General features: G+C 40.2%; 1 protein-coding gene across 1 annotated transcript in view; it reads right to left on the reverse strand.

The window, feature by feature from the left end:
* Positions 1-27,730, reverse strand: part of LOC308102525 (uncharacterized protein) — a 152,717-nt gene that overhangs the window by 101,646 nt on the left and 23,341 nt on the right. Inside the window, exons 10-11 of the mRNA XM_080452267.1 lie at positions 16,123-16,188; positions 3,740-3,841 (exon numbers count right to left, since the gene is read on the reverse strand). Coding sequence (XP_080308393.1) covers positions 3,740-3,841; positions 16,123-16,188 — 168 coding nt within the window. The remainder of the gene's footprint in view (positions 1-3,739; positions 3,842-16,122; positions 16,189-27,730) is intronic.

Genomic DNA, 27,730 nt, shown 5'->3' on the forward strand with positions numbered 1-27,730 from the left:
GACATTGTTGAGAGTAATGTGTTAATAAGTAACGCGTTACTGTAACTCCATACAATGATTATTATCGTCCAGCGATGTGCTCTCACTCTGACCTCAGAACAGTAAACATTTAGAATGACAGCGACATGACCCGCCTTACTCTGTCTCTGATTGCTTTAGGTTTAGTTAGTTGTACGAACGCTTGTTTTCTATTGTTGTATTGTTTATTGAATCTTGTTTAGTCGATACACTTATTTGTTTTAGCTATTTTGTCTCATCTGTTTAAGGAAATAGGTAGCTGATATATTGCACTTTTACCTTAGCGCTAGGTATACTCTTGGTTGCTTGTTTTTGCAGAAAATGCACTAAAGACTTCTGGTGATTAGTAGTTTTCGTTCCCTACCTATGTTGAATACACTTATTGTAAGTCGCTTTGGATAAAAGCGTCTGCTAAATGACTGTAATGTAATGTAATGTAGGTTTACACATGAGGAGTGATGATTGGTTGAGGTAGTGTGAAATATCATGGTAAGCCAATCTAATTCAGAGTTGACCATGTTAGCTATTTTGTCTCATCTGTTTAAGGAAATAGGTAGCTGATATATTGCACTTTTACCTTAGCGCTAGGTATACTCTTGGTTGCTTGTTTTTGCAGAAAATGCACTAAAGACTTCTGGTGATAGTAGTTTTCGTTCCCTACCTATGTTGAATACACTTATTGTAAGTCGCTTTGGATAAAAGCGTCTGCTAAATGACTGTAATGTAATGTAGGTTTACACATGAGGAGTGATGATTGGTTGAGGTAGTGTGAAATATCATGGTAAGCCAATCTAATTCAGAGTTGACCATGTTACCATGTAAACCATTATTGTGGACCCCCACCCTTTCATTCCTCCATGTAAACCATTATTGTGGACCCCCACCCTTTCATTCCTCCATGTAAACCATTATTGTGTACCCCCACCCTTTCATTCCTCCTCCATGTACACAATCAGTAAACATCACAGTACATTCCTGAAGGAAACTCCTTAATCTAACATGACCGTTAATGATGCAGCCTCATGTTGTCTGCAGGCAGTGGACTTCTTCACAACAATCCAGAAGGTCTATAATTTCTTCTCTGCTTCTACCTCTCGCTGGGACAAGTTTAAACAGCACATAGGTGAGCGTGGCCTCACAGTAAAACCTTTAAGTAACACGAGACGGGAAAGTCGGATAGAAGCGCTTAAACCCATCAGACACCATAGGGGATATATATGATGCACTGCTGTCATTGGCGGAAGATGAAAGTCTAACTGGTACATGTGGAACTAAAACAAGATGTGAAGCCAGAGGTATTGCAGCTAAGATCAAAACCTACCCATTCATGTGTTCTATCATAGCATGGTATGATATTTTAACTGAGAAATATCACCATCAAACAACTACAGACAACGAGTCTTGATGTACCTCGTGCAGTGACACAACTGAATGTGACAAAACAATTCCTGCTGGACTACAGAACAGACAGCAATTATGAGAGAGTGTTGGAAACTGTTTTCCTGCACAAGGTGCTGTGCAACCACGGAAAAATGAAAACAAATGTTTCACTACGGAGGAGAGGACGAGCCAGTGAGAGATCCACGGGAAGATTACAAAGTGTCTTTCTTTAACAGAGTACTGGACTGTGCTAGCAATGCAGTGGAAGAGCGTTTTTCACAAATCCAGGAGCACGGGGCTATGTGTGGGGTGTTGTATGACATTCCATCCATCAAGGAGAAAAACACCAACGACGTTCTCCAAGAATGCAAGTCACTGGATAAAGCCCTGACACACAACGCATCCGCTCAATCCAGAGATATTGATGGGGAAGAACTTTTCGCAGAATTAACTGGTCTGAGTAGACGCCTTTTCCCAATGCCTTTATAGCATTAAGATTGCTTCTCACCCTCCCTGTGTCTGTTGCTACTGGAGAATGAAGCTTCTAAAAAAAATACAAATACAAATAATTAAAAACTGTGTGTGTGTGTGTGTGTGTGTGTGTGTGTGGATAACAGACAGACTTAACTTTTAGTTCAGTTTGGGTTCCTAGCCTGCTTGTTTTAATGATTACAGTACAGTTATACATACAGTTATACATTTCTTCCCTACGCCCCACCACCCCACTGTAAATCTACAGACTGGAAGAGGAACGAGAGAAGTTCAAAGCACAGTCGGAGAGAGAGAGAGAGAGAGAGAGAGAGAGAGAGAGAGAGAGAGAGAGCCTGTTTCTATGCCCCCCCCCTCCCCAGACAGAATTGTTCACAAATTAAAACATTATAGGCTAATAGCGTTCTTCTTGCAATGATAGTAGGAATTACAATCTTATGTGAGTCTTTTTAATAAATGCCTCATTTGAAACAGTGTTTCATAGCCCTATGTTGTTATTTAACCCATTAAGGCCTGAGGTTCCGATTCTACAAATGTCTTCTAAATCCCAACAGTTAAAAATAAAACGTATGTTGCTATACCAGTGGTTCTCAAACTGTTTCATAATTGTCAAGGACCCCCAAAATGATATGTATTTGGCCATGGATTCCCTATCTCAAAATATGTTGTTCCAGGGACCCCCAGGAGCAAAGATTGGAGTAAAAGAAAATCGCTTTAAAAGAATACACATATTCAAAGATTTTCACAATTATAAAAGAAATAGCAGATCTACAAGCTCGTGGTGATTTAGTAAACAGAATTGTTTACTAATTGTATATTCGTCTCTCTTGCATCATATTGTTGAACAGTCAATGCAAGTAAAACCAGTCAGTCACACTACAACATGCTACCAAATAAACCACCATCAGTGCTGCAGTTTAGAGGAAAGAAGAATGAGACTAAAAAAGTTTACAACGTTACCACCAAATAATACACTAATAAACATGGAAATTGTATTATATAAGCCTTTTCTACTGAACATTGCTCACCTTTACAGAGGTAAAAAGATGATGTTGGAATCCAGGGTATACTGGAAGTGGAAAGCTGCTATCCGATTATTATCATTATTATGATGGACCAGAGCTTATTGATTACTGAGGGGATCTTCGTCTTTTGGATTAATATATCACTGTCCTACGTCGGAATTGGGGATGGATCTATTCTGGACACAGCTTTCATCCACTGTTTCCTCATCGGATGGTAAGACTTATTAGGCTTTTGTGTGTGGCGTTCATGTGATCAATATGTAGCCTACAGTATGATAAATTAATACCACGACACAATGGAGGCGTGCCTGTGCCTCCAGCGACATTAAGGTATGATAGTCTAATTTCATCATAACGTACAACTTTGGCTGAGTCGGCCGACACTGGCAAACACTGCGAAGGACCTAATAATTCAGCTCTAGAATAGCAACCGATAGCCTAAAAATAAATAAAAAGTGGTGGAATTTGCATCATGTCTATATAATGCATAGGCTACAAGCAATACATCGTCTGACATATGTTTTTATTTCTTATGCGTTGACAAATGTTGGGCACAATGGCACATACATATTTTATTTGAGGTTTGGCACAGTTGTAATTGATTTTGCATGAAGAATAAAGAATTCTAATGACATACGCAAGCTTTGATTCCATGTAAGTCAGCCTCGGAGCTGACTTGAGAAGGAGCGGACCTGACGCTAAATTAACCGACAGAAAAGCATTAATGAATCATACTGGGAAGTTGCGTAAATTCCTTTACGTTCAATATATGGGCGTAAACTCCTTAGTGAATCTGGCCCATTGTGTTTCCTGATCAGTGATCTTACCTGTAGTCTGGTGGTCCAAGTTCATTACTGAAGTCTGAAGACCTGCCACTCATCATAGACACATAGCTTTGTGCAGGAGATGCTGGTCTCTGGTTGTCAGCTCTGGAATCATAACAATATAAAAACTATCAGTGTCTGGATCATACATTCCTTAATAACACAAACTAACACAATTAAAGTTCAGACTGATCCTACTTTGGCATATTTAATTTAATTTTATAATATTATTCAATTAATAATATTGAATTTTGATTATTTTTTTTCCATTTAAAAAATAAAATAAAATAAAAAAGAAATTGAAAAAACATGGCCCCCTCATGCATTAGAAAAGAGAATATGTGTTTAGAATAGGTGTTTTCGATGGTTCATGGTTCATGGTTATAATGGAGTTTGAAGTTAAATGGTTTTGTATAGGAAGGGGGCGTGTCTGATCAAATGAATATCAAATATCTAAATAGTGAGTCAAGCAACTTAAAAAGTGTCTGGGGTGAAACACAGAAGACTGAGTAGACGTTTAAATGACCCCAAACATGTTTGAAAGTGAAATATCCCTTTAACATGTGTGTATTTTAAGTTATTTGCTTTAAACCAGGTTATATTAGTGGACAGTAGCATGAATGATCTGTCATGTAGTGGTTCTCAAAGTGTGGGCCGGGGCCCCCCGGGGGTCCTTGAGTGGGTTGCAGGGGGTCCCCAGGTAAATTAGTTAATAGTGTGTGTGCGTGTGTGTGTGTGTGTGTGTGTGTGTGTGTGTGTGTGTGTGTGTGTTAAGCATGCGGAGATTCATCGATACGAATCGTTGAATCGATAGTAAACGCACGTGATGCGAGTGCTTCGGTTCATTCAGTGTGCATCGGATACAATTGACGGCTGAAATCGCGATGCATCGTTCGCGGAGTGTCTGCATCGGTAAAATCAGTAAAATCCATGGTTACATCGTTTTTTTCATGTTGTATTTCATCCTGTCCTGTGTTTCCGAGGTGCCTTGAACGCACCATCCGCCAAAAAAAAAGGAAAAAAAGCCATCTGCGCTCTGTGACATTCATCTCCGCAGCGCAGTAAGACTACAGACTAACTATGCAGCAGCAGCACCCTCTACTAGAACATAATATACTAGATTAAATGAATATAATACAATAATACAGTCCAGGGTCTTTAACATTATTCAAGTCAAGGACCCCTTAGCTGAGAGAGAGAGATCAAGCAGGGACCCCCAGTACATCACAGGCCAGTGGTTGTCAACCTGTGGGTCGGGACCCCCAGGGGGGTTCCCATATGATTTTGGAGGGGTCCCCAGATGACAGTGAAGTGACTTTTAAGACCTCTTTTAATACCTCAAAAAGAAAGAAATGAAAGAAGACCATTACTGCATCAAAAGTAATCAACAAACTATAAAAACTGGTCAAACATTGGCCAAATAATGTAAGAAAGATGCAACAATTGTGATAATAGCAGGAGGCGTTGTGAGCTTGTAGATCGGCTATTTTCACAATATGTATCTCTGAAAATGTAATGCCTCAACTCCTACAATTCCAAGTGCTTATCAGGGTGGGGGGGGGTCCCCAGTTGAAATATGAGAATTTTTGGGGGTCGTGGCCTGAAAAGGTTGAGAACCACTGATAGGCTTTTGTATAAAACTGTGTTGCAGATGAACTACCCACTGATGTCAGGACAGCAGAGTCACTGATGTCAGGAAAGCAGAGACACTGATGTCAGGACAGCAGAGTCACTGATGTCAGGACAGCAGAGTCACTGATGTCAGGAAAGCAGAGACACTGATGTCAGGACAGCAGAGACACTGATGTCAGGACAGCAGAGACACTGATGTCAGGACAGCAGAGACACTGATGTCAGGACAGCAGAGACACTGATGTCAGGACAGCAGAGTCACGGATGTCAGGACAGCAGAGACACGGATGTCAGGACAGCAGAGACACTGATGTCAGGACAGCAGAGACACTGATGTCAGGACAGCAGAGACACTGATGTCAGGACAGCAGAGACACTGATGTCAGACAGCAGAGATACTGATGTCAGGACAGCAGAGACACTGATGTCAGGACAGCAGAGACACTGATGTCAGGACAGCAGAGTCACTGATGTCAGGACAGCAGAGACACGGATGTCAGGACAGCAGAGACACTGATGTCAGGACAGCAGAGTCACTGATGTCAGGACAGCAGAGTCACTGATGTCAGGACAGCAGAGTCACTGATGTCAGGACAGCAGAGACACTGATGTCAGGACAGCAGAGTCACTGATGTCAGGACAGCAGTTTTAGCTCTCGCTCATTTGATTTTGCTATTTTGTCTCATCTGTTTAAGAAAGTAGGTAGCTGATATATTGCACTTTTACCTTAGCGCTAGGTATACTTTTAGTTGTTTGTTTTAGCAGAAAATGCACTTCAGACTTCTGGTGATTAGTAGTTTAGTTCCCTACCTATGTTGAATGCACTTATTGTAAGTCACTTTGGATAAAAGTGTCTGCTAAATGACTGTAATGAAATGTAATGTAATGTAATGTAATGTAATGTAATGAACTTTTTCATAGGCTTCTTACAGTCTATGTGTGTCACGTGTAAATTAATGTTTTGTGTCTTATTTGTTTTATCTTTTCTATGAATATGTTGGATTTATATTAGTTAACATTAATCCATGAATGACATGTAATCTCTTAAACCCTCAATACTTAGTCAGCAGATTGGCTATTTTGGGCTAATGTTTCCCTCAGAATAGGGATGCTAGGGTTCAAGTGGTTAATGTAAAAAAAAAGGTTCCTATCACACAATATTTGGCAGCCCCCCTGTAATAACTCTGAGAACCCCTAGGGGTCCTGGACACCCTGTCGAAGACCCATGTAATAATATATAATAATTAACTATATGATTAGTAATCAAAGAATTCTACAATAAACAGCAGACCCTTTGTTTTCTCCCAGAAGTCTATGAGTTGTGTTGTTAGAAAGAGATGCAATGCCTAGTACTAACCTACAGTAAAACAATACATTGCTTTGAATTTAAATGTAATGCATTTAAATCCTTTGCATTGTGTTAAATCGTATCGCATCGCATTGTGCAGATTTGAATCGCCATCAAATCGTTATCAAATCGCATGGAATCGGGAACGGGGGTGAATCGTATTGCATCGTATCGTCAGGGTATCGCTAATGTATCGTATCGCTGGCAGTGTATCGAGATGCATATCGAATCGCGCTCAGTGATGGAGATCCACATGCTTTGTGTGTGTGTGTGTCACACGCCCCAGGGCATGCTGGGAGTACTGTAGGTGGTGTGAACCAGTGTTGTTTTCGTCAACGATGACGAAGACGATATGATTTAGTCAACGCCCCTTTTTTTCATGACGAAAACGTAACGTTGACGTGCTGAACATAGCTCTTTGATGACTAAAATATGACGAGACGAATGTGTGTTTTCGTCGACTAGACGATGACGAGACGAAATTTGTATTGGGTGGGACGTTCAAAATGCATGAAGAGATCAAAATATAAGTCTAAAAGGTCCAAAAAAGGTCCTTGCGGTCTTGTTTCCATTGAGATCCTGTGAGTGCACAGTCTATGACTTGCAGTTCTATTCCTTCATTTATACTTCTGTAGTACGACGGTTTCGTTCGGCAAAAATAGCAGATCTACAAGCTAACAACGCGTCTCGACCGCACGTCCGGACCGCATTGATTGCTTGAAGATCTGTTGTGTTCATCACACACGCTCCCAAAGTCCCCGCCCCCTTTCTTCTTGGCAGCGAGGCGATCGCAGCTCTTGTCTTGTCAGTCTGCAGTGCTCTGCACAACAGCAGTAATGGACGGAGAGTCAGGCTCTTTGGATATTCCAAAACCGACACGGTGCAAAGTGCAAACTAAAGTTAATTGCAAAGTTTGCAATGTTCGAACGTCACTCGATATAACTTTTAACCAAACGCGGGTGAAACAGCGAAGGTGTCCCGTCCCCGCATAAAGAGTGCACGCACGCACATGGACGGACTTCGCGTATCGATTAAAAACAACAATTCGTACCTCGCTTACAAAAGCTTATCAACACCATGAATTAACATAGGAATGACCGACCTGGCTGGATGCATATGCATATCAATGATCCATTGTGTGACCTGCTAGTCTACTGTTATCAGCAGCATAAAAACTAATATTATCTATCTATCTATTAGCAGCATAAAAAACTAATATTATATCTACATCTATCTATCTATCAGCAGCATAACAACGAATATTATATCTATATATCTATCTATCTATATCAGCAGCATAAAAACTAATATTATATCTATATATCTATCTATCAGCAGCATAAAAACGAATATTATATCTATATCTATCTATCTATCTATCTATCAGCAGCATAAAAACTAATATTATATCTATATCTATCAGCAGCATAAAAACGAATATTATATCCATCTATCTATCTATCTGTATGTAGCCTGTCTGTCTGTGAACACATTAATTAATAAGATATGATGATTCATTATATTATATAATATAAAGATTATACGTGCCCCATGATCATATCTTATAAAATGTTATAATCATATAATATAATTAATCATCATATGTGTTATTAATAATCATACAATAATAATAATCCTAAAAACGAACATAAAAACATTATGGTGATATATATCGTCTATCGTGATATTTCTTGAAAAATATCGTGATAGTATATTTTTCAATATCGAACACCCCTACTACGGACCCCTATTTTATGGCATTTCTATCTCTGGGACCCCAATTCATATTGTAAAATCAATGTTCATTTAACTCTGAGAGTGTACAAATGGAACCAAATGAACCCGTTAGGGTCCATTTGGTTCCATTTGTACACTCTCAGAGTTACAGACCCATAAGGGTCCTTTTGGTTCCTAACTATCCATCATTTAGCTGGGGACCCCCTGGAACTCCCTCAAGAACCCCTGGGGGTCCCCGGACCCCACTTTGAGAACCAATGGCTTAAGCTAACTTGGATTGTTTAGCCTTGTATCAAGGCTATGGATTGTTAGGAGTAAAACATGCAGGCTTTTTTGGCTGGACAGGGGCAAGTGAAAGCAAGTGAAAAAGGGGGTACGTCAGTGACGTAGGGGTTCAATGGTTGTTTGCATCGTGCCTATGACTGTGACGTGACGAGTAAATCCTTGGAACTCAACAGTACAGTAACTTAATATACCTAGTTCTTACATACACATGTACAGTACAGTATGTACATTCTAATTTTTCCATTGCTTAGAAAGAGGGTACCATGTGGTTATTAAGCTATTAAGACGTTTTTCTTTCAACTGCATGAGTTTAAGTGCCAGTTTAGTGCTACCATAATGTACACAACTGTCAAAAATACAACATTTTTAGTAGGAATACATTTGCCTCCTGTGTGAATTGTGCATATAAATAGGATGGGGCAGGTGTACGCTACTGTATTTTAACATCAGTCATAATGGTGGTACTTGGAGAGACAAATATTTTCTGGCTGGTACTGGTAAAAAAAAAAGGTTGATAATGAGAACCTGATCTAGGCTATTCTATTTTCCGAACATGCAGTATTTTGTGTGAATTACAGTATGTGTTGTAACACACGTTGTATCCTATTGTGTTATCCCCTAAAATGGGATATATTTTATGATAATACTGTTAGCAGTCATATCTTAAATACAATATGTATATTGACCTAATTAAATTAGTTTAAATACATTATTTAATTTTTTTGTTTGACTAAAACCAATGACTAAAACTAGACTAAAACCATTTTGAGTTTTCGTCGACTAAAACTAGACAAAAAACATTTTGAGTTTTCGTCGACTAAAACTAGACTAAAACCATTTTGAGTTTTCGTCGACTAAAACTAGACTTAAACCTTTTTGAGTTTTCGTTGACTAAAACTAGACAAAAAACATTTTGAGTTTTCGTCGACTAAAACTAGACTAAAACTATTTTGAGTTTTCGTCGACTAAAACTAGACTTAAACCTTTTTGAGTTTTCGTCGACTAAAACTAGACTAAAACTATCAAGGATAGAAATGACTAAAATGTGACTAAAACTAACAAGCATTTCGTCTAAATCTAAAATGCCTGCCAAAAACAACACTGGTGTGAACACGGAGGTGCAACTTAAACACGCCCGTCGTAACTACCGTCGTTAATGTAGTGATGTGCACAATGATTTTGTGGAAAACTGTTTGGACTCTTAAACGGGTGCCATGTATACAGGGGACTCTACATAAGTAGGCATGACAGAATAGTGGATTTGATATCAAAATATATCACTTCTATTTTCAGGTCCTCCATCATGCTGTATTTTAAGCATTCTACTGTGAAGCCGAGCATGTTTAGCCTTCTCGATAATTACAACATGTTTAGCCTGTGTAATGATGATTCTGTGTTCTCTAACATTACAACATGTTTAGCCTGTGTAATGATGTTTCTGTGTTCTCTAACATTACAACATGTTTAGCCTGTGTAATGATGATTCTGTGTTCTCTAACATTATAACATGTTTAGCCTGTGTAATGATGATTCTGTGTTCTCTAACATTACAGCATGTTTAGCCTGTGTAATGATGATTCTGTGTTCTCTAACATTATAACATGTTTAGCCTGTGTAAAGATGATTCTGTGTTCTCTAACATTACAACATGTTTAGCCTGTGTAATGATGATTCTGTGTTCTCTAACATTACAGCATGTTTAGCCTGTGTAATGATGATTCTGTGTTCTCTAACATTACAACATGTTTAGCCTGTGTAATGATGATTCTGTGTTCTCTAACATTACAGCATGTTTAGCCTGTGTAATGATGATTCTGTGTTCTCTAACATCATAGCATGTTTAGCCTGTGTAATGATGATTCTGTGTTCTCTAACATCATAGCATGTTTAGCCTGTGTAATGATGACTCTGTGTTCTCTAACATTATAACATGTTTAGCCTGTGTAATGATGACTCTGTGTTCTCTAACATTATAACATGTTTAGCCTGTGTAATGATGATTCTGTGTTCTCTAACATTACAACATGTTTAGTCTGTGTAATGATGTTTCTGTGTTCTAACATTACAGCATGTTTAGCCTGTGTAACGATGATTCTGTGTTCTCTAACATTACAACATGTTTAGCCTGTGTAATGATGTTTCTGTGTTCTCTAACATTACAACATGTTTAGCCTGTGTAATGATGATTCTGTGTTCTCTAACATTACAACATGTTTAGCCTGTGTAATGATGATTCTGTGTTCTCTAACATTACAGCATGTTTAGCCTGTGTAATGATGATTCTGTGTTCTCTAACATTACAGCATGTTTAGCCTGTGTAATGATGATTCTGTGTTCTCTAACATTACAACATGTTTAGTCTGTGTAATGATGATTATGTGTTCTCTAACATTACAGCATGTTTAGCCTGTGTAATGATGTTTCTGTGTTCTCTAACATTACAACATGTTTAGCCTGTGTAATGATGTTTCTGTGTTCTCTAACATTATAACATGTTTAGCCTGTGTAATGATGATTCTGTGTTCTCTAACATTACAACATGTTTAGCCTGTGAAATGATGTTTCTGTGTGCTCTAACATTATAACATGTTTAGCCTGTGTAATGATGATTCTGTGTTCTCTAACATTATAACATGTTTAGCCTGTGTAATGATGATTCTGTGTTCTCTAACATTACAACATGTTTAGCCTGTGTAATGATGATTCTGTGTTCTCTAACATTTCAGCTAACACCCCTGATGTCATTGTTGTTAATGAAAACCATAGGGAGGTGTTCATTCTCGAGGTCGGCTGTACGTTTGATTACAGCTTAGAGGAAGCCTTCCTAACCAAAGTGCTAAAATATCATCAGCTAGAGCAGACCATCTCTCAGCTAGGCTACAGATGTAAACTTTTGGTTTTTATCTTTGGTAGCCTAGGACACATGCACAAGTTGGTTGTGAGGGGCCTTCAAATGGCCGGCCTCTCCAAAAGGAGGGCCAAACAATTAGCGAGGTACTGCTCAATATCAGCTATTATAGGAAGCCGCTCAATGTGGAGGAGGTGTTGTTTCCTTTACCCATGATTGTTGTCTGCTGTGTCTGACAAGTATGCCAACTATACTGTATGTAACAATGTTCTGCCTTACATGCACTTTGTAACTGGCTGTTTCCCCATTATCTGACTGCACTGGCAGTGTTTAGGCATTCTGTGTGTGTGTGTGTGTGTGTGTGTGTGTGTGTGTGTGTGTGTGTGTGTGTGTGTGTGTGTGTGTGTGTGTGTGTGTGTGTGTGTGTGTGTGTGTGTGTGTGTGTGTGTGTGTGTGTGTGTGTGTGTGTGTGTGTGTGTCAGTGGTCAGCTCTAACCAGGGGCCCGTTTCACCTAACCTAGATAGCAGATTAGTAGATCCAGCTCTCCTGGATAAATGTATCATGACTTACTGTAGCTATGCATCAGTTTAATGAAAGCTGAGTTCTCTCTCCAGATGAACTGAGTCAGTTGTCCTGATATGTTTATCCATGACTTGGTTTCATGAAGGCAATGCTACATTCGTTACCATGGAGATGTATTCTGTGAAGCTAGCCTGGTCCACACCAGATGTCACTTTTAATTACTGTGCCTGTTGGAGTGATCTATTCTAATAGATTGATACACAACTAGGCGTCATCTTCAGAGCTTGATCGTTTGTCCTTTTATTTTTCAAATCATGAAATTCAATATAATGTAGGAAACATAATAGTTTAATCTGAACCACTTAAACCCTCTAGAATTAGTCAAACTCTATTTTCACTTTCACACCTACAGCCGATCTAGCCGATCTACAAGCTTGTAGATCTACAAGATTGTAGATCTACAAGATTGTAGATCGGCTATCTTTGGTGAATGTTCCCCCAGAATAGCTTTTCTGGGGTTCAAGTGGTTTAAGGAAAATCAAATACATCAGGTTTATTTTATATTTATAACCAAGGAGTCCAGAAAATACTTTTCACTCAATATTGATGTGATGGCTCCACTGTCACACATGAAAAGCTACTCGCGGCACATCTATTATTAAATAAAGGGGCAAAGAGGTAACGAAAGACTCGCCCCAAAACACGCTCGCCCCCATTTTGTTTGTGGACCAGCGGTTCTTGTATTCTTGTATTTGTTTTACTGAGGATAAGGTTAGAAATAAGGTTAGGTTTAGGCATAGTTTACTGAGGTTACGTTTAGGAATAAGGTTAGGTTTAGACATAGTTTACTGAGGTTAAGGTTATTAATAACAGGTGAATACCACCGGATTTGCCCCGGGGCGACTGTGTTTTGGGGCAAGCGTTTTGGTATTCTGGCTATGTGTAGGCACAGACTGCACAGTTGTTTTTGGCTATTATAGCGATCATGCTGAGCATGTGACGGAAGGGGTGTTGCCGATGCAACAACAGCATTCGTCGGCAGGTATTTTTTTGTTGATTTTGAAGCAGCAGGACCAAAAAACAAGGTTACCTTTGGGAGGCTATTCATTTGTTTTTCTCTAATTTCTATTATTTTACGTTCTGAAGCATCACCTGCCCATGTGCGTTTCATTTTGCTTTCAGCAGTAGTCTCACTGTCTGTCACAATTCACCGGCAACAAAACAACAACACCTTGACAGGTCAAAACAAACACCAGTGATTATTAGCTGCTGCCAACTAGTGGTGTGGAGGCTGATTCATTTTTATTCAATTATTGCATGAAATTCTTGGACTTAGGCCAGCCGGAGGCGGACCCCGGACTGGGATGCGAGTCAACACATGATATATGTATATTTTTTTCTTTGGAGGTCCCCTGAGGTTTGAGGCCCGTTTCAATTGAAACGGGTGAAACATAGCAAAGGCCGCCACTGCCCATGTAAAGCATTATTGTGGACCCCCACCCTTCCATTCCTCCTCCATGTACACAATCAGTAAACCTCACAGTATATTCCTGACTAACATGAATTAAAGTTTACAGTTACTTACTGTGTCTGGGAGTCTGGGTCATTGGTGTGTTCTGGAGACTTTGGTGTCTGTCTCTTGTCGTCACTTCTGGAATCATAACAATCACACAACACTCTGTTTCTGACTCATATATTCCTCATGAAGAATCCTTAATAGCATGAACTAACATTAAAGACGTGGTGAAATTAAAGGAGAATTCCGGACATTTAAAGTGTTATCTTTGATGTCTCGTTACTCACCTACCGACGTAAAAAGTGGCGTTCTTTTTTTCCAGTGATTCCCCTGTCGTAATTTTTTAAACCCCCTCCGTTGTCATAATGGGAGCGCGTGGGTCAGGGAAATTCGTCTATTATAACCGATGCAAAGTTATTTTTTTCTCTACTACTACTTATTGTAGAGTCTCATGATAGTCAAACATGCGCTGAAACTTCCTGCGAGGCTACCGTTAATGGCGAACGATTTAACACTGGATGCTTGTTTCTTTCCAGAACCTGGCAACTCGGTGTGCCAGGTTCTGGAAACAAGCAACCAGTGTTAAATCGTTCGCCATTAACGGTAGCCTCGCAGGAAGTTTCAGCACATGTTTGACTATCATGAGACTCTACAATGAGTAGTAGTAGAGAAAAAAATAACTTTGCATCGGTTATAATAGACAAATTTCCCTGACCCACGCGCTCCCATTATGACAACGGAGGGGGTTTAAAAAATGACGACAGGGGAATCACTGGAAAAAAAGAACGCCACTTTTTACGTCGGTAGGTGAGTAACGAGACATCAAAGATAACACTTTAAATGTCCGGAATTCTCCTTTAAACATACATTTTCAACCCTCTTAGAGCATATCCCTGGTCATAATATGGACATACCTAACAATAGTTGCCTAAAATAAACTATGATTTTTATTGTATTGTATGCATTCTTACATCAAAAGCCCCTAAAAAAACAATCCTAATTACTTTCTGTCAAACTAAAACATACAATGTGATGACATACATATGTCACAGTGAGATTGGAAAACCAGTCAGAAAAAGGTTCACTCGGTTTCACCGCCTGAATCACAGCAGCAGTATTTCTTTTATAAGCTTACTTCCTCATAAGAGCTTCTTCTCCATTTCAGGATCAATAAATCTATGATCAAACTTGTGGGCTGTTGAATAAATCTGTGCTCGACCTCATGTCTACTGGAGAAGACGTGAAAGCACATTCAGCCTGACTTGAACAAGTCTGTCTTGACCTAGTCACTCCTTCTCAGCCTGGCTTGGCGTTCGTGGAATAGAATAAACCAGGCTGCACTGAGTAGACTTGGTCAAACCTGGATTTATCTTACATCCAGGATGATTTCATTCTGCCTTTGTGAAACGGATCCCCAGGGTTTTAAGTAAATCTAAGAGGATTCTATCACAACATTGAGTTTCCTGATCATTGATCTTACTTTGAGTGTGAAGGTCCAGGTTCATCACTGACGTCTGAAGAGTAGATGCCACTCGTTGTGCTGCTGGCTGCTGGAGCCTCTGGTTTCTGACTCTGGTTGTCAACTCTGTTATCATCACAATCACACAACACTGTTTATGTCACCTCTGTTATCTTCACAATCACACAACACTGTTTCTGTCATCTCTGTTATCATCACAATCACACAACACTGTTTCTGTCCTCTCTGTTATCATCACAATCACATCTCTGTTATCATCACAATCAGACAACACTGTTTCTGTCACCTCTGTTATCATCACAATCACACAACACTGTTTCTGTCATCTCTGTTATCATCACAATCACTAAACATCACAGTACATTCCTAATGGAAACTCCTTAAATTTCACTTTCAAAAACATGTTGGGTCATTTTATCATCTACTCAGGCTTTTGTGGGCCCCTCAGAGAGTTTTTAAGTTGCTCGATTCAGTATTTAGATATTTGATATTCATTTTATCAGACACGCCCCCTTCCTATACAAACCCATTGTAACTTCCAACTCAATTTTAAACATGTTAGATTCATCAAATACACCCGTCCTTGGTTCTGGTGACTCATACTGCCCTCCTAATTCGTGAGGGGGCCGTGTTTTTTCGATAACTTTTTTCATTTATTTTATTTAATTACTTTATTGTATTACATTTATTTCATTTTCCTTTTTTTTTTTATAAATGAAAAAAGTAATTGAAAAAACTCAGTCTCTTCGCGTATTAGACTGAGTCACCAGAACCAAGGACGGGTGTTTCTGATGAATCTAATATAGTTAAAATGAAGTTTGAAGTTACAATGGGTTTGAATAGGAAGGGGGCGTGTCTGATAAAATGAATATCAAATATCTAAATACTGAATCTATCAACTTAAAACTGTCCAGGGTGCTCCCAAAAGCCTGAGTAGACGATACAATGTCCTAATTTTACTTTTTTAAAGTGAAATATCACTTTAGCTAACATGAATTAAAGTTTACAGTTACTTACTGTGTCTGGGAGTCTGGTTCATTGGTCTGTTCTGGAGACTCTGGTGTCTGTCTCTGGTCGTCACTTCTGGAATCATAACAATCACACAACACTCTGTTTCTGACTCATATATTCCATAAGAAGAATCCTTAATAGCATGAACTAACATTAAAGTTTAAAGTGATTTTACTCTGTCTGAGGGGCTGGTTCATTACTGAATGTTTGAGAACTTCTAAACCAGTCACTCCTCTGTCTACTGGCTCATGTATTTAGTCATAAGCTTCACAAAATGTGTCACCTTCCCAGAGTAAAATGTATTTGGTACTAAACCCAATACACTATTCCTAACCTTATCCTCAGTAAAACAAATACAAGAATACAAGAATCGATGGTCTGCGAAAGAAATGGGCGTGAGCGTGTTTTGGGACGAGTCTTCAGCTTAACCCACAGACAAGCATTGACAGCGCTGTGGCTTGTTGCGAGTGAACAGATCCTCTCCGTGGAGTAATTAAACACCACAAACAACACAGAATATGTTGACACAAACACACTGGAGCCATTTAGGAGCACTTTATAAGAAAACTAATACTTATGTTGATTTAAGAGTATGAGTTTTATTGTTGGACAGGCAGGTTATAATATGGGCTTTTGACAGCATTTCTTTCCCCTCTTCTTCCCGATACGGTGTACCGTTACGGCCCACTTTTACCCCTGAGTACCAGCCAGGTGGTACAGTGTGTCCGTGACGGATGATGAGCCAGAGGCTAAAGGCAGCGGCAGCCCACAAATATCTATTGGTCTGGGGGGGAGGGGGGGGGGGTCATTTTTGTCGCCTCACATCTAGCTGTGAGGCGACAGCGCTACTACTGACTAATCTACTGTGCCCCTAAGCAATACCTTTGGTCTCCTTGTGTTGTGCACACACACACACACACACACACACACACACACACACACACACACACACACACACACACACACACACACACACACACACACACACACACACACACACACACACACACACACACACACACACACACACACACACACACTGCCATGGGTACAACATACACACGTTGCCATGGGTACACTTTGTTGTTCTGACCTTTCGGTTGCATTTCTTCTTCTCAGTCTCCTTCTTTGTGTTCTTGTTAGTTGTCCAGGAGACAGAGTGGAGCTGGGACCCACACCTTCCACCATCACTTCAGCAACACTGTTGAAAGATTCATTTGAATCAAATGTGTGTTTTTTTCCATTTAGACTTAACCTTGAACCTTGAAATGCAGTCCCAGTTAAAGATGGATATCATTGTTCAAACAGTGACACAATAATGTCTAGACTGAATCCTCGGGTGTGTTTTCATTCACAGAGCTTCACACAGGCAGCTAGGAAGCAGTTCGCAATGTAAGACACTTTGAAAACGTTTTGGGCCTTGACACGATTTATGGTCTAATGTTGGGGCCGTGTCCATCTCCAATTTTGCTAGTTAGGCGGTATATAATCTCTCAAGAACAGATTCTGCACTGCGTTGGAATCTGTCGGGGAGGTTCGTCATAACGTGTGCGCATTGGCTACAAGTGGGCGTGCCTTCAGATCAGGAAGCAGGCCGTGCTTTACCCAATCAAATGTAGTGGCCGGGATTCACATGTCTGTCGATCTTTCCCCCTCGAAACAAACCCAAACTAATTTAACAATAGCGTCCGCGGAGCAGACAAAACCACGGAAAGATATTCACATTTTAACTTACTCTTTCATCATAGAAACAAGTGGGCTTATAACCAAAACGATCCATGTTCTCTGGGAGAAGTGGTGTTAGTGTTCCGTGTAGAAATATTGTTAGTGGGAATGAAAACATAGTGGCACCCACCGGAAGTGAAAGCTGAAGGCAGACCTAAACCCCGGTTTCCTTTGCGCACGTGTGCTACGTCGACTTCCTCCCAGAGCCAACAGACATAGAACAAACAGCAGAGGTCGCTGTTTTTCATTTTCAGTTGGATCTGGGTTCCCAGATTGGGCGGTATATAATGTTGGAACAAAAATAGCCAGAGAATGGGAGCAGCAGGAGCGGTATTGCAGTCGCTGTACCGCACTGTGGTGACGAAAAGAGAGCTGAGCCAGAAGACAAAGCTCTCGGTCTACCGAGCAATCTTCGTTCCTACTCTAACCTCATGGTCATGAAATGTGGGTCATGACCCAAAGAATAAGGTCGCGGATACAAGCGTCCGAAATGAGTTTTGTCAGACGGGTGGCTGGCCTCTCCCTTAGAGATAGGGTGAGAAGTTCATCTCCCTTAGAGATAGGGTGAGAAGTTCCTCTCCCTTAGAGATAGGGTGAGAAGTTCATCTCCCTTAGAGATAGGGTGAGAAGTTCATCTCCCTTAGAGATAGGGTGAGAAGTTCCTCTCCCTTAGAGATAGGGTGAGAAGTTCCTCTCCCTTAGAGATAGGGTGAGAAGTTCCTCTCCCTTAGAGATAGGGTGAGAAGTTCATCTCCCTTAGAGATAGGGTGAGAAGTTAATCTCCCTTAGAGATAGGGTGCGAAGTTCGGTAACCCGGGAGACACTCGGAGTAGTCACTGCTCCTTCACTTGGAAAGGAGCCAGCTTAGGTGGTTCGGGCATCTAGTACGGATGCCTTCCGAGCGTCTCCCTAGGGAGGTCCTCGCTGCACGTCCCACTGGGAGGAGACCAAGGACCAGATGAGGGGAATACATCTCCACACTGGCCTTGGAACGCCTCGGGATCCCCCAGGAGGAAGTGGCTAATGTTGTTCAGGAGAGGAAAGTCTGGAGCTCTCTGCTGGAACTGCTGGCCCCGCGACCCGACTCCGGATAAGCGGTTGAAGATGGATGGATGGATGGAAAAATAGCAGATCTACAAGCTCACAACACTTCATATCCTGACGTGTTGTGAGCTTGTAGATCAGCTATTTTTTTTTAATTGGACAAATGATTAAAATCTTCTCTTATGGGGGTCCCTGGCAGAAACTATTTTCAGATGGGGGTCTGTGGACAAATACATATCAGTGTGAGGGTCTATAGATTAATACATATCAGTGTGAGGGTCTATAGATGAATACATATCAGTGTGAGGGTCTGTAGATTAATACATATCAGTGTGAGGATCTATAGATTAATACATATCAGTGTGAGGGTCTATAGATTAATACATATCAGTGTGAGGGTCTATAGATCAATACATATCAGTGTGAGGGTCTATAGATTAATACATATCAGTGTGAGGGTCTATAGATTAATACATATCAGTGTGAGGGTCTATAGATTAATAACACCCCAACCCCCCCTCCCCCCACGTCGAAACCTCCCACCAAGGTAAAACACAGGAACCCGGTATTCAAAAAGCAAAGATCCACCAATATTTTTCAGACACTAAATCAAGCTAAAACTGTGTGGGACCCCCGGTGCAAACCTAAAGGGCTGTTTTGCGGCCACTTAAACATTCGTAGTATGAAGAACAAAAAAAGTGAAATTGAAAACCTGCTTGTAAATTCAAACATTGACTGTTTGGGACTGACGGAAACTTGGTTGAACCAATCCTCCCCAGATGCTCTAGTAAGCATGCCCAGGTACAATGAGGTACAACAGGGAAGGGTGGGGGGGCCCTGCTTTATGTAAAAAGCAGCTTGGAGTGCAGACAGATTACATGGCCTAATGAGATCAAGGCAGAGTGTGTCGGTGTGGAAATCACACTCTCAGCCGAGATGTCTTTTACCTTAATCTGTTTATACCGCCAACCATCAGCCAAGGTTGAAGTCTATGAGCAACTAAAATCTATTCTGACAGCCTGTGACTTTAACAAAGAGGTAATATTGATAGGTGACATAAATGTAAATTGGGATGACAAGAAGATTAGGAAAAATCTCAAACAAATAACAGATTACTACAATCTCACTCAAATGATAGAGCAGCCTACGAGAATCACTAGCCACTCAGCAACTAGAATTGATTTACTGTTTTCCAACAAAGTGGAAAGAATCACCAAAACATATAATTTCCTAACTCTGTCAGACCATAATATAATATTTTTTGCCAGAAAACTTTCAAAACAACGGTTCAGTAAAACCCAGCCCCAACCAATGGTCAGCACCATCCCAAAGAATCTACAACACAGCTTTGATGTTGCCCTAAAAAGGGTTGAGTGGGATGACATCTACACATGTGGTGACGATATTGAAATTGGATGCAGTGTTTTATTGTCCAAAATACAAAGTGTAATGGAATCTTTCACCAGGAGAAGGAGACAAAGGAAAGGGCAAAAAATCACCCTACCCTGGGTTGATGAAACTTGTAGAGCTCTCATGAAAAAAAGAGATGTACTGCTTAAACAGTCATTAAAATCTGGTTTAACAACTGACAGGCAGAAATTTGCCCATGTACGAAACCAAGTCACCCAACTCCTAAGGAAGGCGAAACCAACATTTTATATCTATATCATAGAGGGTGCTAAAGGAAATGGTAAGAAAGTCTGGGAGTGCATTAACAAACTAACAGGGAAACATTACAAACAAAACAACAATAGCTTAGAACTAAAAATAGACAACGCCCTGGTGAAAGATCCCCAAACCCTTGCTAGTACCCTAATTATGTTTTTTCTAAACTCTGTTAAAGAAATAACACAAATGTTTAATCCCTCAAAGTTTGTACCCCGCCCTGTCCAAAAATACCTCCCATCTTTAATCTGGAGGAAATTACGGAAACCGAGGTGGCAAACATTTGGTTAGGTCAGGGTTGCCAGGTTGAGACCTGGCAACCCTGACGTAGCCCCGACAGTAAGCGTGTTACGTCACTTCCTGTACTGTCTGAGCTAGCGAGACGTATATCGTTTAGCTGCGCAAGACACTAACGTTGATATTATTGTATTATTGTGATTTGAACACACACTAGCACTGCTAACTTTTTTTTATTTTTTTTTTTCAAATACTTTTTTATTGGGGATAATTCAATAGTATGTCAAAAGTCATTGCATAGACAGTCATTGCATATAACGTCACCCCCATTTCTTTCTTTTTTTCTACACATCACAAGACAAACAAAAACACGACATGCAATCCCCCCCAAACAAAAAACAACAAATAAACAGAAAAGACAAAACAACTACGTAACTGAGATTAAGTAAAAAAAAAAAAAAAAAAGTACAAGCAGGGTCATGGGTCACATCATGGGTCACAGCCATTGTCATTGTGTCGTGTACACCCAAGGGAGAGACACTGAAATCCACTGTCCGCTACACTCGCTGGCCCCAGAGCGTTCTAGTCTGGAGCGGTCTGTTTATTAAAGTATTCAATGAAAGGTCTCCATGATTCATAGAAGCCTTCAGTGGTTCCTCTAAGAGAGAATTTATTTTTTTCTAGGCTTAACCACCGCTAACTACTACCCTATCTCTCTACTGTGTGGCGACTTTATCGCTGCTTGGGCTGATTGTCTAGCTAAGGGACTAACTTTGCCGTTGGCTGTTGGCTTTACAATTAGCCTAGCTTTAGCTTTAGCGGCTACCCTGGGCTGCGGGGCGATGGCTTCTCACTCCTTCCCCCCCCGGTTCCCGTCTCGCTCTCATCCTCTCTCCTGTGCTGTATGTCTCATGCATAGTTACAACTCCGACGACTTTATTGAATGTACGGATGTATGTAACAAGTGCTGTGTGTGTGCAGCGCTGGAGGAGAGGCTCTGGCGGCTAGAGGAAACCATAGCTAGCGGTGCTCACTTTAGCCTAGCCTCTGCTCCCGTGCAACAGGGAACAGGGGGACATTACCAGTCACGGTCACCGACCGTGACTGATCATAGTCCCCACACGCACCCTACGACCCAAGACGGCTGGGTGACTGCTCCTGGTCGTAAGCGTAGTAATAAACAAAAGCACACGGGACACCAACCACTTCACGTTTCAAACAGATTTTCCCCACTCGCTGCTACACCCGTTGAGTTTAGCAGTGAGACGTCAGCTCCACCCTGTGACACGCCCCCTCCGCGTGTCACTGAGAATACAACTCTGGTTATTGGTAGTTCTATAATGAGAAACGTGAAGTTAGTGACACCAGGGACCATAGTCAAATGCATCCCCGGGGCCAGAGCGGGCGACATCGAATCAGATTTTAAAATGCTGGCTAAAAGTAAACATAAACGTTATGATACAATTGTAATCCACTGCGGTGGCAATGACACACGACTTAAGAGATCAGAGATCACGAAGATAAATATTGAGTCTGTGTGCACATACGCAAAGACAATGTCGGACTCCGTAGTTTTCTCTGGTCCCCTGCCAAATATGATTGGTGATGAGATGTACAGCCGTATGTCTTCATTCAACCGCTGGTTATCAAGGTGGTGTCCAGACAATAACGTGGGCTTTATAAATCATTGGCAAACTTTCGAGGGGAAAACTGGTCTGATGGGGAGAGACTGCATACATCCAACTTGGGATGGTGCGGCGCTCATCTCAAGAAATATAGACGAGTTTATCAATAAACTATGACCACCCAGAGTTGGGATCAGGAAGCAGAGTTGCAGTCCTACAGGCTTCTCTGTGCTTCCACCAGAGCAGCCACCTACCCTACAAATCAGAACAATTGAAACTACTCGACCCCCTAGGCATATGAAACCAAGGGTTCGAGGAGCTGTGCATAAAAACTTGGCATAGATCAAAATTAATGCAGTAGTGCCACAAAACAAAATTATTAAATGTGGACTGAACATTAGATCTCTACGCTATAAAGGTGTATTGGTAAATGAAATCATATCAGAAAACCATCTTGATCTACTTTGTCTTACCGAAACATGGCTGGGTGAGCAAGAATACGTCTGTCTAAATACAGCCACCCCACCAAGTCACACAAATGCTCATATCCCTCGAGACACCGGCCAGATTGGAGGTGGAGTTGCAGCCATATTCAACTCAAGCTTAATAATCAGCCCCAGACACAGGCTGACTTACAAAACGTTTGAAAGTCTGGTTCTCACTCTTTCGCACCCAAGCTGGAAATCATTACAGCCTTTATTATTTGTTACAGTGTACCGCCCTCCTGGGGCCTACACTGAATTTCTATCTGAATTCTCAGAGTTTCTATCACGCCTAGTCCTAGACTCTGATAGAATCATTTTGGCTGCCGACATGAATATCCACGTGGATGTAGTAACCGATAGCCTCAGTAAAGCGTGTATTACATTAATTGAGTCAATCGGTTTCTCTCAGTGCGTAGATAAACCTACTCACAAGTTCAACCATACCCTCGACCTTGTTTTGGTCTATGGTATTGAAATTGAACATCTCATAGTCTTCCCATATAATGAGAACCTCTCCGACCACTATTTAATAACTTTTGATTTTACACTAATTGATTACTCACCATTGGACAAAAATGTATTTGGTAGAAATCTATCTGATAGTGCTGTGGGCAAATTTAAGGAAGCAATACCATCAGCCATCAACTCAGTATATTCCAACACAATTGAAGATCTCTATACTTATAGCCCCTCTCAGGTCGATCACCTTATTGATAGTGTTACAGGCTCCCTTCAGACAACGCTTGACTCTGTTGCTCCTTTAAGAAAGAGGGTAATAAAGCAACAGAGGCTAGCCCCATGGTATAACTCAAGCAAACGTCACGTAAGCTTGAAAGGATATGGCGTTCAACCAAACAGAAAGAATCCTGTATAGCCTTGCAGAACAGCCTTAAAATATATAGGAAGGCTCTCTGCAATGCCAGAGCCACCTATTATTCATCTTTAATAGAGGAAAACAAAAACAACGATATGTTCCTTTTTGACACTCTAGCCAAATTGACAAAAAGTCATGACTCTACTGAATGCACTTATTGTAAGTATCTATGTTGAATGCACTTATTGTAAGTCTCTATGTTGAATGCACTTATTGTAAGTCTCTATGTTGAATGCACTTATTGTAAGTCTCTATGTTGAATGCACTTATTGTAAGTCTCTATGTTGAATGCACTTATTGTAAGTCTCTATGTTGAATGCACTTATTGTAAGTCTCTATGTTGAATGGGCTTATTGTAAGTCTCTATGTTGAATGCACTTATTGTAAGTCACTATGTTGAATGGGCTTATTGTAAGTCTCTATGTTGAATGCACTTATTGTAAGTCTCTATGTTGAATGGGCTTATTGTAAGTCTCTATGTTGAATGCACTTATTGTAAGTCTCTATGTTGAATGCACTTATTGTAAGTCACTATGTTGAATGGGCTTATTGTAAGTCTCTATGTTGAATGCACTTATTGTAAGTCTCTATGTTGAATGCACTTATTGTAAGTCTCTATGTTGAATGCACTTATTGTAAGTCTCTATGTTGAATGGGCTTATTGTAAGTCTCTATGTTGAATGCACTTATTGTAAGTCTCTATGTTGAATGGGCTTATTGTAAGTCTCTATGTTGAATGCACTTATTGTAAGTCTCTATGTTGAATGCACTTATTGTAAGTCACTATGTTGAATGGGCTTATTGTAAGTCTCTTTGGATAAAATCGTCTGCTAAATGACTGTAATGAAATGTAATGTAATGTAATGAACTTTTTCATAGGCTTCTTTGACAGCACTATCATCAGTGTGTGACCTTACAGTCTATGTGTGTGACGTGTAAATTAATGTTTTGTGTTTCTATTTGTTTTATATTTTCTATGAATATGTTGGATTTATATTAGTAACATTAATCCATGAATGACATGTAATCTCTTAAACCCTCAATACTTAGTCAAATTGATCCAATTTTTAACCCATCAACCCTATGTAAATTACGCCACTGCTGAAAAACGTCCCAGCCCAACAGTAACGTAACTAATAATTGGGCCGCGCGACCCGGAAATTACCGTAATAATCCTAGAACGGGAGCAAAAAATATGTTTTATTCATTTTTTTATTAATTTTTTTGTGGCCCACCGGCCGTCTGGTGGCCCGTAAATGGCGCGGCCGTTCTGGAATTTTCCCGAATTTCCCAGTGGCCAGCACAACCCTGTTTCTGTGTTCTCTAACATTATAACATGTTTAGCCTGTGTAATGATGACTCTGTGTTCTCTAACATTACAGCATGTTTAGCCTGTGTAATGATGATTCTGTGTTCTCTAACATTATAACATGTGTATCCTGTGTAATGATGATTCTGTGTTCTCTAAAATTATAACATGTGTATCCTGTGTAATGATGACTCCGTGTTCTCTAACATTACAACATGTTTAGCCTGTATAATGATGATTCTGTGTTCTCTAACATTACAACATGTTTAGCCTGTGTAATGATGACTCTGTGTTCTCTAACATTACAACATGTTTAGCCTGTATAATGATGACTCTGTGTTCTCTAACATTACAGCATGTTTAGCCTGTGTAATGATGATTCTGTGTTCTCTAACATTACAACATGTTTAGCCTGTGTAATGATGACTCTGTGTTCTCTAACATTACAGCATGTTTAGCCTGTGTAATGATGACTCTGTGTTCTCTAACATTATAACATGTTTAGCCTGTGTAATGATGACTCTGTGTTCTCTAACATTACAGCATGTTTAGCCTGTGTAATGATGATTCTGTGTTCTCTAACATTACAGCATGTTTAGCCTGTGTAATGATGATTCTGTGTTCTCTAACATTACAGCATGTTTAGCCTGTGTAATGATGATTCTGTGTTCTCTAACATCATAGCATGTTTAGCCTGTGTAATGATGATTCTGTGTTCTCTAACATTACAGCATGTTTAGCCTGTGTAATGATGACTCTGTGTTCTCTAACATTACAACATGTTTAGCCTGTATAATGATGACTCTGTGTTCTCTAACATTACAGCATGTTTAGCCTGTGTAATGATGATTCTGTGTTCTCTAACATTACAACATGTTTAGCCTGTGTAATGATGACTCTGTGTTCTCTAACATTACAGCATGTTTAGCCTGTGTAATGATGACTCTGTGTTCTCTAACATTATAACATGTTTAGCCTGTGTAATGATGACTCTGTGTTCTCTAACATTACAGCATGTTTAGCCTGTGTAATGATGATTCTGTGTTCTCTAACATTACAGCATGTTTAGCCTGTGTAATGATGATTCTGTGTTCTCTAACATCATAGCATGTTTAGCCTGTGTAATGATGACTCTGTGTTCTCTAACATTACAGCATGTTTAGCCTGTGTAATGATGATTCTGTGTTCTCTAACATCATAGCATGTTTAGCCTGTGTAATGATGACTCTGTGTTCTCTAACATTGCAACATGTTTAGCCTGTGTAATGATGACTCTGTTCTCTAACATTATAACATGTTTAGCCTGTGTAATGATGATTCTGTGTTCTCTAACATTACAACATGTTTAGCCTGTGTAATGATGACTCTGTGTTCTCTAACATTACAACATGTTTTATTCTGTGTAATGATGATTCTGTGTTCTCTAACATTACAACATGTGTATCCTGTGTAATGATGATTCTGTGTTCTCTAACATTTCAGCTAACACCCCTGATGTCATTGTTGTTAATGAAAACCATAGGGAGGTGTTCATTCTCGAGGTCGGCTATACTTTTGATTACAGCTTAGAGGAAGCCTTCCTAACCAAAGTGCTAAAATCAGAGCTAGAGCAGACCATCTCTCAGCTAGGCTACAGATGTAAACTTTTGGTTTATATCTTTGGTAGTCTAGGGCACAAGTTGGTTGTGAGGGGCCTGCAAATGGCCGGCCTCTCCAAAAGGAGTGCTAAACAATTAGCAAGGTACTGCTCAATATCAGCTATTATAGGAAGCCGCTCAATGTGGAGGAGGTGTTGTTTCCTTTATCCATGATTGTTGTCCGCTGTGTCTGACAAGTATGCCATCTATACTGTATGTGACAATGCTCTGCCTTACATGCACTTTGTAACTGGCTGTTTCCCCATTATCTGACTGCACTGGCAGTGTTTAGGCATTCTGTGTGTGTGTGAGTGTGAGTGTGAGTGTGTGTGTGTGTGTGTGTGTGTGTGTGTGTGTGTGTGTGTGTGTGTGTGTGTGTGTGTGTGTGTGTGTGTGTGTGTGTGTGTGTGTCAGTGGTCAGCTCTAACCAGGGGCCTGTTTCACAAAACCTAGATAGCAGATTAACCAGGGATTTATCAGCTCTCCTGGATAAATGTATCATGACTTACTGTAGCTATGAATCAGTTTAATGAAAGCTGAGTTCTCTCTCCAGATGAACTGAGTCAGTTATCCTGATATGTTTATCCATGACTTGGTTTCATGAAGTCAATGCTACATTCGTTACCATGGAGATGTATTCTGTGAAGCTAGCCTGGTCCAGACCAGATGTCACTTTCAATTACTGTGCCTGTTGGAGTGATCTATTCTAATAGATTGATACAAAACTAGGCTTCATCTTCAGAGCTTGTTCGTTTGTCCTTTTATTTTTCAAATCATGAAATTCAATATAATTTAGGAAACATAATAGTTTAATCTGAACCACTTAAACCGGTCAAACGTACCTTACAACTCTATTTTCACTTTCACACCTACAGCCGATCTAGCCGATCTACAAGCTTGTAGATCTACAAGATTGTAGATCTACAAGCTTGTAGATCTACAAGATTGTAGATCAGCTATTCTTGGTGAATGTTCCCCCCGAATAGCTTTGCTGGGGTTCAAGTGGTTTAAGG

Source organism: Gymnoscopelus braueri (assembly GCF_963280865.1).
Source record: "Gymnoscopelus braueri genome assembly, chromosome: 16".
Classification (NCBI taxonomy): Eukaryota; Metazoa; Chordata; class Actinopteri; order Myctophiformes; family Myctophidae; genus Gymnoscopelus; species Gymnoscopelus braueri.